The following is a 13,739-nucleotide window of genomic DNA, read 5'->3' as shown; positions in this document are numbered from 1 at the left end:
AGACCTGGTGTCTTGAGCGTGTGCATGAGGAGAATGAGGATGAAAGAATGGAGGGGACAAGACAATACGGGTGAATTATCAATGAGAAGAGGAGGAATGGAAACATTTACTCCAACAGAAGCTGGCTTCCCTTGTGTTACTTCCACAGCCAACTGTGCCTCATGCATTATTTTGCGGAACTGCAGCTCACATAAAGCACCTGCTTCATCAAGCGCACAGCCGCCCAATGAGTTTTCCCAAGGCATGCTCCTTTTAGCTTTATTGACTCAAGCATAGTAACCGGTTTTGTTTTTTGTCATAAACAAAACGGTTGATACCAAGCATGCCAAACAAGGAAGTTTTGTTTTGAATGATGAAACAGTTGTGTAATTGTTCATTTTCTATTCATATAGCGACTAGAATGCAATAGTAAGAGGGTCTATTTTACTGTAGTATATTCGTCAAATGACAGCTCCCTCTTCCATTTCGTGTATCGCTACTTAGAGCTGCCACAAGCCATAACGGTTATACAGTAAAAATGGTCAAAATTTGTTACTGTGAAATCCCGTGAATAATACGTACCCGTCTACAATAACATTGCCCACCATTGTTTTGTTTTTTTTGTTTTACAATCCCTAGGTACTGGCAAATGTCTAAACAATGTGAAAATGTTTAATTTTCTTGATTTGGGATTTTTTTTTCTTAAAAACAAACCCCCCAAAAAACGGTGTTATTCACAGGATTTTACAGTTATTTTTCATTGTCGGACTGATGAATGCATGTAGACACAAAACAGCAATGTCCCAACATAAACAGTACCTCCTACAGCTGATATTATATGCTACGACCTATATATCTACTTGTGTATCTATAGGATGCTGTGGAGATTGCTTCCCACACAGATTATTGTGACATCAAATTTAAGAGTATAATAAACATCCTGAAATGGTTTCCACTGACTTGTGGGCTCGTTTCCAAAGCATACTCTATTGTTGTGACAGCCAGCCGCACTTCTTTCGGATGAGGCTTTTTAATCTTTCACAACGTCTTGTATGTAGTGCAGCCTTTGTGTGAAGCTTTGCACATGGCTTTGTGTCTTGTTTTGATTGCATTGCCGTGTTTTCATGACATCACTTCCTGGAGCGCCACAATTCCCTCATCAGTTGGGATTCAAAAATGTCAACATCGTTAATGAAAGGCATGCATTTGGCACAATTATTTTTTTGACATTTCAAGCTAATGTGATTTTCCAGGTGTATTGTTTTACACTCCCCACTCCATCTTATTATGTGCTTTGATCCCTCAGGCTTTGTTTTTCATTTGAAATGTGTATCCATTTGCATGCTTGTTTGAAATGTTGTTCATTTTGCATTTGTAAGAGCAAAAGTGTGAGAACTCTTGAGGTTAAAGGTCGTAAAGTAAGTCTTGTCTTCAGGCTGGGATGGCAACTGATGGGGTTTTGAGTGGATGTCCTAATCCATCGGCCTGAATGATTGTCTTTCAAAACATATCTCCTTTCTCCTTCCAAAAGCCTCCATAGTGACCGTCATTCGACTGGTCAATGACGCTGTCGACACAATCGAAAGTGAAGGTACCATGTCCCATCCACTTTGCATCTCATCTCTGACTCTTTCACTTTCTCACATTTGTCTTTCTTTCTTTTCTTCTGCAGTTTGAACTGACCAATACGGCACAGCATCCATGACTTGAACTCTCGTTATAAGTCCCTTTAGATAGATAAAGATAGATATTGGCTAGGAGCCAGGCCTTCGGGGAAGTAGCAGAACAATGCCTTATATTTGTCACCACAAGTTAAGCCCAATAATCACCAAAAGTCTTGGAGACTTGCAAACTTGCAAATCCCAAATGCTGACTCAAATATTGACTTACAAATACGTCTAAAGAAACATTTATTTGATGGAATATTCTGCAGTTTCGTTGACAACTTGACCTTGTGGCTTTTTCTGCAGGCAAATTGATTTATTTGAGACAGATTTTTATTTGTAAAAGCTGAGGATTTATTCTACCAGAATGAAGTATGCAGACGGAAAACTGCTTATATTTGCAACTACTACTGTCTGCACTACAATTGACAAGGCTTTGGAGTTCAGCTCGAGCCTCACATTCTGTGGTTTTGTGTTCAAGGGATCGAAAGGTCAGCTGAATATGACAATAATGTGAGTTCAAATGACGGATGCTGTGTGGAAAATATCATTGGCATTATTTGCATTTGTAATTATTGATATACAATTTAAATAAATAATTAAATAAAGACCAGGCAATTCACCTAAACATGACTTAAATACACATTCATGTAAGACTATACTGTATTTATGGTACAATGCAAAGGTTTAAGGCACCATTAGAGTTGTAGTTTTATTAGTTCTATGACACTGGGGAACAATTTGAAAAACAAAAAAAGCATAAGTTAGATTTTTCTGCTGATTAAGACTGAAATTGGCATGTTGATTCCAAGTTTTTGTCAATGTTTTTTCTGCACAGCTTACCCTCCAGATAAGCTAAATTCCACTGTAATAAGAAAAGCTGAATACAATTGGGCTCATCTACAGTCACAATTGAGACGGTTTGTACAGCTCCCAATAGGTTAGTACTGTCAATATCTGCAAACAGAAAGCTAGCATAGAAAGAATTAAGATCATTCCTGCTGGCTTTTCTTTTAGCCTTTTAACCATGGACAAACCGTAAACCGTTTAAAATTCCATTTGATTTTATGCTGTTTATTTCGTTTTCAAAGCTTATAACTATTTGACCCTAGTGTTTTTTTCCTATACATGCACATTTTTTTTTTCCTATACATGCACATTTTTAAAGAAAACTGGGATCCTTTGCTCAAAAACTTGACGTGATAGAAAAAAAACTAGAACAATTTGGATTCCGCACCCAAGAATGAGTTAAAACAGCTGCCAACCCAATTCATCCAAAATTTTGATCCCCAGTTTAATATAGTATATACAACAAAAATATCACTCAGACCTCCTCAAAGGCCAAACTGTTATCAACAGTGGGAAAAACACGGGAATTGGCGTATTATTTGTGTTTTTATCTATGAGGGTCATTCAATAAATAAGGTGAAAGAAGGACTTGTAATACAGATAGAAGCTTACTTTTTCTTTTTCCAACGTCGTCTCCCAGCACTGTCACACACTTTTCCCATCTGTGCACAAGCTTCCGTATTCCCTCAGCGTAAAAATCTTTGGAGTGATGTCTCAGCCAGTCGCTCACAACACTTTTAACTTCATCGTCACTTTCAAACTTCTTTAAACAATTTAGCCCACTTGTTCGGCTGAAACATGTGGCACCATACACAGTTGACATTTTCCTATTAATTTCAACTGGTTTGCACCCTTCAGCAACCAAAAACTTGATAACTGACTGCTGTTCAATCCTGGAGCATGCTTCTTGGTCGGCCATCTTTGTTAATCGCCAAAACTCTCAAAGTTTTTCTTTAATCAGCAAAATAAATTAAATCCATGTGAAAAATAAGTAAAACTGAAATATATATATATATATATATAATATATTATATAAATATATCTATATATATATATATATATACAGAGAGAGAGAGAGAGAGAGAGAGAGAGAGAGAGAGAGATTTTAAAAGTAAGCTTCTATCTCTATTAGAAGTGCTTATACAGAAAAATGTATCTTATTTATTGAATGACCCTCGTATTAATTGTACTCCTATGAAATATATAATTTAAACAGCAACGCTAATGGTGGCCTACGATTTTTGCACTGTATCATGCAACAATCTATTGTACGTACATTTGTTTCAAACCTCTTATGTTATTCTTCCATCTGACAGTGTCAGTCATGGACCAAAGTCAAAACTACAACAGAGGTGAAAATCGATCTATCTATCTATCTATCTATCTATCTATCTATCTATCTATCTATCTATCTATCTATCTATCTATCTATCTATCTATCTATCTATCTATCTATCTATCTATCTATCTATCTATCTATCTATCTATCTATCTATCTATCTATCTATCTATCTATCTATCTATGCAAGGAGTAGACTTCAACTTGGCCAAATGATGACTACTGACAAAACAGATTGATATTTTAATGGCATGCTATCACTCCAACCGTGGCAACATTTTGTTTGGGGCAACAACAAAAAAACGATGACCTACTTTCCTCAAAGTTTGTTGCAAGCATGTGACCTTTTCCGCAGGACTAGCATCCAACATTTCCATTTGACTAAAGTACAATCCTCTGCAATCGCTTCTTTAATCCTTGCCAGTATCAAACAGACAGAAGTAGTTAGGATGCAGTTTTGTGACTTTGGTGTGACCAGGCCCTGCAGCTTGACTCACCTTTGTGTAGTGGAACCAATTAAGGGCTGCAACACCTCAAAGTGCTCATCCTTAGTCCTGAAAGCAAGCAGCCAGCAAGAAGCAAAAGATAAGATCATATCAAACCTGACTGGCGGAGCACCTGCAACTCACATAGCCAGGCAGTGACTGTTTTAAATGAGTCTACTCCTTGTATCTTTTTATCTCTAAATGCCCAGATGGTCTTTTGTCATTGATAAATCCATGTGGCTCCCCTGAGCTCTATCCCCACCTACCACAGCTTATTGGAATGGCAGCAAAGAACAATCACTCATTTGTCATCCTTCTTCCTATCTAACGCCCTTCTTGCGTGTCCTCTTACTTCCCCTACTACATCTTCTGTCATCCTGTTTGGAGCTGTTCCTCCATACCAGTGATTGTGCAACTTTGATTCTGATTTGATGCATGTTTTTGTTTTTCATTGTTGTTTTTCTTCCCACCTTCCATCACGACTTGCGATGTAATTGTTCAATTACATCCATGGTAGGTTCTCCTTTTGTTGAGAGAATTCTTTGTCGAAATATTCTGACTGTTATGCTTTGGCTTCAGTGTGCAATACAGACTGTGCAGTCTTTTTTTCATTCTTACCTCAGTTGCTTCACAAAGCAGGAATAAGAAACATGTAATTATTATCGTATTCACTCCAGCATTTCATCATGGATATACGTGAAAATCACTATTTGGAAATTAAAACAAGACATATGAATACATTAATTTGGATCACCTCAGCTAATAGCTAAAGCTTATTTTAATGTGCTCTATAGTACAGTAGCCTAAACGCTTTCATTTGAACAATGTGCGTCATGGTGTAGAATGGTAAATCAGTGCTTCTCAACTGTTGTCACCCTGTGACCTGCATTTTCTTATTGTTGCAAAGTCGCAACCTACTTACATGTTCAAAACAACACCGAAAATATTTTATGTAAAAATAGCCTTAAAAAAAACGTGTGCATTTTGAGCCACTGTTTCAAATGATTTTGACATTTTGCCAAAAGCATATTGCTAGCCATGGTTAACACTGTATTTGTTTACAGAGTAAGTAGCGGCTAGAGCTTGACACATATACGCTTACCTAATATGTTCCATGTGGGAACTTCGTACGCCTCTAAACTGGACTAGAAAGAGTAGAGTAGAAATACACAAATTATTTCTAACTAGCTGTCTGTGGCCCACACAAAATTGGGCTGCAACCCACTTTTGGCTTTGACTTAATATTAAATACAGGATATAAACCTACACTTGAGTCTGAATATAAGATAATACTACGATGGCGTATTAGGGCCACGTATAAATATATTCTTTTAGAGGGAGTGGGCAATATTACGAGTTTTTCAGTGGCAAATTTGCTTGAAAAAACTTGTAAATTTGTGACTTTATAAAGTGGCAGATTTGCGAGAAAAAAACTCAGGAACTTACGAGAAATACACATAGCGTACTACTCGGATGTTTGTGCCGATAATTTTCGGTCGGGTTTTCAAATAAGGGGATAGTAATTGCTTTAACCATATCATGTTAAGCATTCGCACTTTGAAGCATTGGGTACGGCCAGCGACAAAGACGCCTTGCTTTGCGATGGTCCACATCCTGAGGACTGAAGTTATTTTGTTAAAATAAATATTTACTTATACATTTATGTTTCCAGAATTATTATGAAACATTCATATATTTTGGTATTTTTTTTGTACAAGTAGCTAAGTTGATGTGTCAAATCTGCTGCTCTCCATCATTCACTTGCATTTACCTAAAGTATGCTAGCTTCTGATTAGTTAGTGTTAGTCAGCTGATAGGGGATCAGGAAGTGTTGTTGCTCTTACTGCCATGTATGACGAGTAAAGTTTAAATTAAGAATGAATATGTCTCCATCCTGCCTTTTTATTTCATAAACAGTGTCCAATTAACCACCAACAAATCCATATTAGACTATAGCTACGGTACGTGTATTTCTCTTTTCTGAGTTTTTTCTCTCGCAAATCTGCTACTTTATAAAGTCGCAAATTTGCCACTTTATAATGTGGCAAATTTGTGAGGGTTTTTTTCGGAATATTGCCCCGACCCTCTAAAAAATATATTTATACATGGCCCTAATACGCTGTCGTATATACCAATGTTTCAAGCATAATTTTTACTCTTCTGAGAGTGTCTGATGAAGTTGAATGAGGGCTTACGTATATCTTTGAACTCAAACACATGGACTCAAGCACTGTCCTAATTTAAATAACACTGATAATTCTTCACATCTGCTGCCAATGAAATGTGTTCACGGAAAAGCCACTATGGAAACATAATGTAATAAAGCCAGCATTTAAAACTATTTCAGGAGTCAACATTAGCATTCAGAAGCAGGAGTATCATTTAGGCCAGACTTCACCAGAGTTTCTTTTTCCTTTAAAAAAAAATAAATTGGTCTTTATATTTTTAAATGCTTAAACATGTTCTTGTTCTGTACCAAAAAAATTGTATTTTGAATAATCATGATTTCAATTATTGCCAAAATAATCGTGATTATTATTTATTTCCATAATCGAGCAGCCCTAACTTACATGATTCAAACAAGTTTATGCTGCTGAATAAATGCTATAAGAGTAAATATGGGATAATTTATGTACATTTATTCTAACTATTATTACTAACTATAAATATTTCCCTTTGCTCAAAATGTCAAGCTTTATGAATATTATCAAGCTTTATGAATATTATCAAGCAATCGTAATTAACCGCATGACTTCAATAGTTAACTCACGATTAATCTCAAATTTTATATTTGTTCTAAATGTACAATAAAATGTACACTAAAATATTTTTTTCAAATTTTGCATACGCTTGTTAACATAAAAATGGGGAAAAAAGGTTAAACTAATCAAAATATGGCTGCGTCTTTTAGTCATTGGTACAGTAATTTCATAGTAATTCATTAAATTGAGTTAAAATTAAAAGATGTACTGTACTGTAAAAAACGAGTGTGATATTCATTTGTGTTGAGGTCATTTTCTGCCACGAGATGGCATAATTCTATTTGTAAGACGTTGGTGACAGCTCAGTGCATTTTTCTTTTCCTATTAAGAGCTATCTAAACTTTAACACGAAGTAACTTCTGCACATTTTTTAAATTGTAAAATACAACTTGACCCCAGTCTCCACAAATATATGCATTATTATTAAATGTATTACTGCTAAATTTTGACGTGGACGTTTCTGCTGCGTTGCGACTGGAATCCCCCCAGTACAGGCCTTCCAAGTAATGGGTGGTCATTAATTGCACGTTAAAAAAAAATGGTGGCGTTAATTCAGGAACTTTAAATTAACTCAAAATGAACGCACTAATTTTGACAAACCTAGTATAACCATAAAGATGTGCAGTATTTTGTCCTTTTTTACTCCAGGCTCAATAGATGTATTCATAAGGCACGCCAAAGCAATTCAACAGGACATCCTGTTGTCAACAAATGTGTGATTATACGACTGCCTCATCAATCAAGAGGACATTTTTGAAGCTTTGCTAACATGCCAAAAGGTTTAATGTTTGTGAACATTGCTTGCATCCTGCAATTCCTGTGAATCTGAGCATGCTGTGATCATGCCCCGTAACGGCTTCTTGTGCATGTGATGAAACCCAGTCTTTTTTTTGCAAGTGCTTGACCTTCAGTGCTATTGTGTATTGTTACTGCAACTGCTTGTGTGCTACACCTCATGCATACCAAAGGCATGTGTGGTGCAAATCTTCACGTTGTGGAGCGGAGGATGTTGGCAGTGGTGACTATTCCATGCAGAACCTTCACTTTGCAGCTTGTCACTAACTATGTCCTCTTCTACTGTCCAGCATACCACTGGGACACGTCAGACTGGATGCCAAGCAGCAAACTGTCAGACATCGACGAGGTGCCAGGCTACGAGGCTCCTCCTGGAGGACTTGCAGCGGGTACGGCAGGAAGCACTCGTGAGTTGGAGTCCGACTACTATCTGGGGGGTTACGACGTTGACAGCGACTACCCCCCTCCCCATGAGGAAGAATTCTTTAGCCAAGACCAGTTACCTCCTCCGTTGCCCGTTGGAGAGGACTACACGGAGCCCCGTGCAGTGCTGCCTGCCAACCTGCCGCTTTACAAGGAGAGCACCTTGACTTCCGCTGACACTGCAAATCAGCACGGCAGGCCTCATTTCCACCCCAGTCAATACCTGCCTCCCCATCAGATTCCAACAGGGGAGGCAGCGCACGGGGACTTACCGAGTGGGGTTACCTCGAAAACTGGGGACAACGGTGACGCCGCGTCTCTAATTTTGCGACTGTCGATCGGAGCGTCGTCAGCATCGGACGTGTCGGCCCCTTGCGGTCTGGACGACTCTGAACATGGCAGCAATTTTGACAGTATGGACGAGCTGCGTCGGGGGGTGACCATCATCACTGAGTCGCAGCAACAAACTGAGGTGTGATTGATTGTACAGTGACAACTCACTGGAAGGATACAGAGGAAAACACATGTCCATTTTGAACAAGTTCCATTGGATGATTCACTCATTCAAACCCAAAAACCTACCAATAAGGTTTTTAATAATATGCCATTCACTCCCAAAGACGTATTTATACGTTTTTAAGTTGTTGTTTTTTAGTTTTGTTTTTTATGCTAGAGCATACAGAAGGTTTTGATACAGTTTCTGACATGAAGAGGTGGTTTAAAGCAACGGTAGTTATTACAAAAAATGATTAGCAGGTGGCAGCAGAGTATAAAAGCTCAGCCAGAGCCATGTTGCAACCAGGGTTATTATTATAGTTTTGGAATTTTCATTTTAGTTAGTTTTTATTTTGTTTTGAGTTTTGTTTTTTTGAGTTAGTTTTAATTAGTTTCAGGGTGGTTCTTTTGGTTTTTATTAGTTTTAGTTTAGGCTTAGTGAATTTAAGTATGAGTTTTTGGTTTTTAAACGTGTAATAATTGCGCGCAACATTTAATGAAAATGAAGAAAGTAAAAAATGTTTTACCTAGTGTTGCATTTTGGCTGCTTTAAATGAAAAAGCAGGCGAGCCGAGCCATTGGAGCCAAAAGTCAAGCAGGCAAATTTGTCGCCGAGGAGCGACGTCATCTGAAGATGCTTTTCTTTTGACTGCTGCTAGATGACGTCACTTCTGTGTGACACACTTTCAAATGTCTTTATTCCGGTTAATATCTAAATAAATCACATTTAAAATTATCCCCAAAGGCTTATGTATTAAATACATTTCCAAAGACTAAAACGAAGCACATTTTCGCTATAATTATAGGTAATTTTAGTTAGTTTTGTAAAAATTTAATGTAGTTTCAGTTAGTTTTCATTTTTTACAAAGCATTTTCGTTTTTATTTTATTTCGTTAACAAAATTGTTTTTTTTATTTTAGTTTTAGTTTTTTCGTTAGTTTTCGTTAACTAAAAAAACCTTGGTTGCAACAAGCTCTTTTTCAAAGTGTTTTCAACAGGTTTGTGAATAATGAGGAAACTTAGCTATATTCTAATGCTAATTGCTGCAAAATAAAGACAGATACAAATATACTTTTCTTCCTGATGAAAGAAGAGACTCTAATCTTTGGTAGGTTCCATGTTTTTATAGCTATAGAACAGAATATACTGTGGGCCTTGCAAAATCTGTCAAAATCCAGTAAAAGAGCCGGGACCAAAGGGGGTTGCTTCAGTGAAAATGGCTGGGAGTGAATGAGTTAAACAATGAAAATATGAAAACAATAACATGATTAAAATCATCCTCTATGGCTTTTCTGCATTGTAGCACAGTCATTGAAAAAAAGAGAAGTTATTCCTTTTCGCGGTTTGCAGAGAAGAAGTGCCCTTTCTGATTCAACAGGAAGTCGTATGTAATGGCAGACGAACAGGCTCGAGAATGTGATTGAGAAAGACAAATTCACAAGTGATTTATATTTAGACATGTTATGGAGAAACACAGAAGGGACAATAATGTAAGTGAAAGGATTGTTTGATTTCCTGCTGACTGACAGATGCCAAAAGGAGTACTTCTTTCTTGACACACACACATCCTCCCCTATGACTGCCTTCCTGTTTTTTCCCTTCTTACACAATTTGAAGTGCTTGTACAGACTATGAATAATACAATAACCTGACTCGTAATCAGGTGTATGTGTGTGTGTGGGATGGGGGGCGTTTTCCTAAAAGGCATGTATTTTATTTGGTGTGGAATGTGCCCCCTTAAACCATGACTAGTATTGTATGAAAGCTAAGGGCTGCTGTTGTTGCTAATATACTTTCAGTTGTTGTTTCGGACTCACAATTCGAGAGTCTCTTCTAAAAGTCAGCATCATCATTTATAAACAATAGACTTTACACCGATTTAGTCGGCTGGATCGAGATCGGATGATGTTTATACAAAATCTGTGATCAGCTGTAATGTCTTCATTTACCCGATCGGTCAACGACATCATTGATCGGCTCTACCTGTTATATCTAATGTTTATCAGTGGTTTGTGAATAATTTTTGGGATTTATTTTTTCTTTTTCCCATTTCAAACCTGATTGAATCGGTTATCGGTTTTCTCAAAGCCATTGATCAATGATCGGCTGAAAAAAATCTTGATTGTGTAAAGCCTAATGAACAATAACATCAGAATCTGATTTATTGAACAAAAAATGGTTAAACGAATAGAAATGTGGCTGCATCTTTTGGTCATTGATACAGTAATTTCATAATAATTCATAACATTTTGTGTAATATTGATTTGTGTTGAGATGGCATAATTACATATGTAAGGCGTTGGTGACTGCTCAGTGCATTTTTCTTTTCATATTAAGAGCTATCTAATCTTTACCATGAAGTAACTTGTGAAATTCTGCACATTTTTCAAATTGTAAAACAAAACTTGACCTCAGTCTCCACAAGTATATGCATTATTAATCATTTTATTACTGCAAAATCTTGATGTGGACGTGTCTTCTGCGTTGCGACTGGAATAAGTATGTAAAAACACACAAGGGTTTCAGTCACAACAGTCCGAGAAACACGATAAATAACGATGGCCGTGAAGCCTGGCGGTTCGCTACTTAGCGCCCCGGATTTCTTAAAAGGAAAGATGAGGAAGGTGGGAGGGGGAAAACATTTGAGTCAGTGTAGCTTTTTGTACAACAAGACCATACCGGCTACGTTTGACATTGTACAGTTATCTCTTCTCTCTACACAAATTGATTATTTCTGTCCCAGCAATACACCCCATCATTAAATTGGTGAAAATGAAACTGGGTAGTGTTCCTGTGATACTGCTGATGGACACAGAGGCTAATAAACCAACAGAAATGCTTGCATTAATTTTTTAATATATTGAGCCAGTCAGAAGTAGAAAGAATTCTACATAAAGTATGCTGCGGTTACCATGGCAACAGTTGTTAGCAATAATATTTGAACAAACGTATAATAGTGTCGTGTATTCTATCCCGTGAATGCAATTTCATATTTACTTACATTATGAAATCATTCACCCACTGCTGGAGAAGCACTGCAGAATATTGAAAAAATTAAATATTTCAGATAAAAAAGGACTAAAAGAAGTTTATGATCTCGTAACGAGAGTGAAAATGTTCAATTAAATTCCATGTATGTTAGCAACCAGCGGCACTCAAGCTTCAGTCATTCAGTTTCTTGAAGTGGTTTACGTTATGGTACGTAAGTGACGTGATGTTGCTTTGTCAAAATGTACATGGATGTTGTGCCACATTCATGAATCCGCCCTCACAGTATTGATATCATTTTCTTCATTCTTAAACCAACAAAAAAAGGACAGTGCAACATTCTGTTTTGAAGTGAGTTGTGTTAAGCGTGTTCCACATATTGGCTTCACTGCCTTTCAGCATTCTCAGTTGTTGCATCTTCACATCCCCACAAACAAAAGTGAATTGAGGTCCAGGTATTGGCTGATCAAATCAAGCATAATTTTTTTGTGTAAAAGATGTATGTTTGTGTTCAAATCTTTGTACAGTGTACATAGCGATGTTGTTATAATGCAGATTTTATAGGAATGGAATTGCAACCCTTGTTTTTTATGAGAATGTGGGGAAAGAGAGATTAATATCAGTTGTTTTCATTTCTTCACTACCAGACTTGTATTGAATTAATTCCACATCAATGTAATATTACAGATGAATAGTGTTCACTCCACACAATGTATCATAACAGATGAAGATCTTTTGCATTTCAGTAATTTGACTGAATTTCATTTGTGACTTGTGAGTTGTTTCAAGGCACTATCAAAATATGGATGTTATCTGCAGAAACTGTACAAAGTGATTCCTTTTTTATTTCTTATTTTTTATTCAGTGCAAAAAAATTAAAAAAGGTTCTTGCTCATGACATCATCTGCTTATCTGCTTATACTTCTGAGAATATTACTTACTGCATGACAGTTTTTTTCCCTCATAGATTAGGATCCTTGTATTGGTTGGGATCCCGTTTCCAAACACAAAATTTGCTGTTGGCTCATCCTTAGTTAAATTCAATCATTACACATGATATATTAATTAATTTAAAATCACTTTAGAGCCGAAAAGTCCAAATTCTGGCACGCGGGCCAAATGTGGCCCATGGCCAAATTTTATTCGGCCCACAGTATCTGTCATAAAATGAATAGTATCTGGCCTGTTTAAGCAGCGTAAAAAAATAAATGTTGAATGCAGTTTCGCATTTACCCACAAGAGGGAAGCATTTCCGGACATTACCCCACCCGTTCCAGCTGCCCGACTAGTTCGGCACATGTGCGACCACCACTAAAGAATGCTCCAGTGCTTTAACAGTCACTAAAGAATGCTCGGAGTGCTTTACAATAGCTTGTAAAACCGGAAGCAAGAAAATGTGTCGTAAATGAATGCACTGCAAAAAGGACAGTAGAAAATTTAAGAAAAACATATAGTAAAATAAGAAAATTATTACTTCGAATAGGCAAAATGATCTGCCAACGTAACAAGAAGATTTTATTTAAATTTACCTGTAAGATTTTGAAACATACGAAGATAATACCTGACCGATATCAACCACAGCGGTCTTGAAAATAGTATTTTTAGACTAAAATCAAGTAATATTGAATATTTTCTTAAAATACATACACATTTATTTAGGGCTGGCCAAATCAGCATGAGTGTCAAGCAGGGTGGTGACAGGTCCCATTTTTATTGCTTTTGACCCAGCCAGGGTTTGAACCCACAACCTGTGCTTTTAGAGGAAACATTAGCTCAGTAAATAACGAAACGCCCCACAAATTGATTTTTACACAAGAAAAAAGAAAAGAGCTATATTGCACTTTTGTCTGATTGTTTTCACACTTGTATTTTCTCCATTTATCTTATTACTAGCTTATGCAAAATCTTAAAATAAGAAAATTCAATTTATGAAACCCCAGTTCAGAGCCTTTGATGTTGG

The 13,739-nt window shown here is 36.9% G+C and overlaps 1 protein-coding gene across 4 annotated transcripts in view; it reads left to right on the top strand.

Moving 5' to 3' along the window:
• Positions 1-12,677, top strand: part of fat3a (FAT atypical cadherin 3a) — a 217,792-nt gene extending 205,115 nt beyond the window's left edge. For all 4 annotated transcript variants that reach the window (XM_086080277.1, XM_086080276.1, XM_086080278.1 and 1 more), the window contains 3 exons: positions 1,511-1,570; positions 3,809-3,844; positions 8,164-12,677. In XM_086080277.1, the coding sequence (XP_085936403.1) occupies positions 1,511-1,570; positions 3,809-3,844; positions 8,164-8,774 (707 nt within the window). In that variant the 3' untranslated portion in view covers positions 8,775-12,677. The remainder of the gene's footprint in view (positions 1-1,510; positions 1,571-3,808; positions 3,845-8,163) is intronic.
• Positions 12,678-13,739: the final 1,062 nt, after the last annotated feature.

This window comes from Leptonotus elevatus, chromosome 7 (genome assembly GCF_054856555.1).
Source record: "Leptonotus elevatus isolate MCC_2025b chromosome 7, RoL_Lele_1.0, whole genome shotgun sequence".
Lineage (NCBI taxonomy): Eukaryota > Metazoa > Chordata > Actinopteri > Syngnathiformes > Syngnathidae > Leptonotus > Leptonotus elevatus.
The sequence above is the reverse complement of the archived record's forward strand: the minus strand, read 5'-3'. Positions and strand labels throughout refer to the sequence as shown.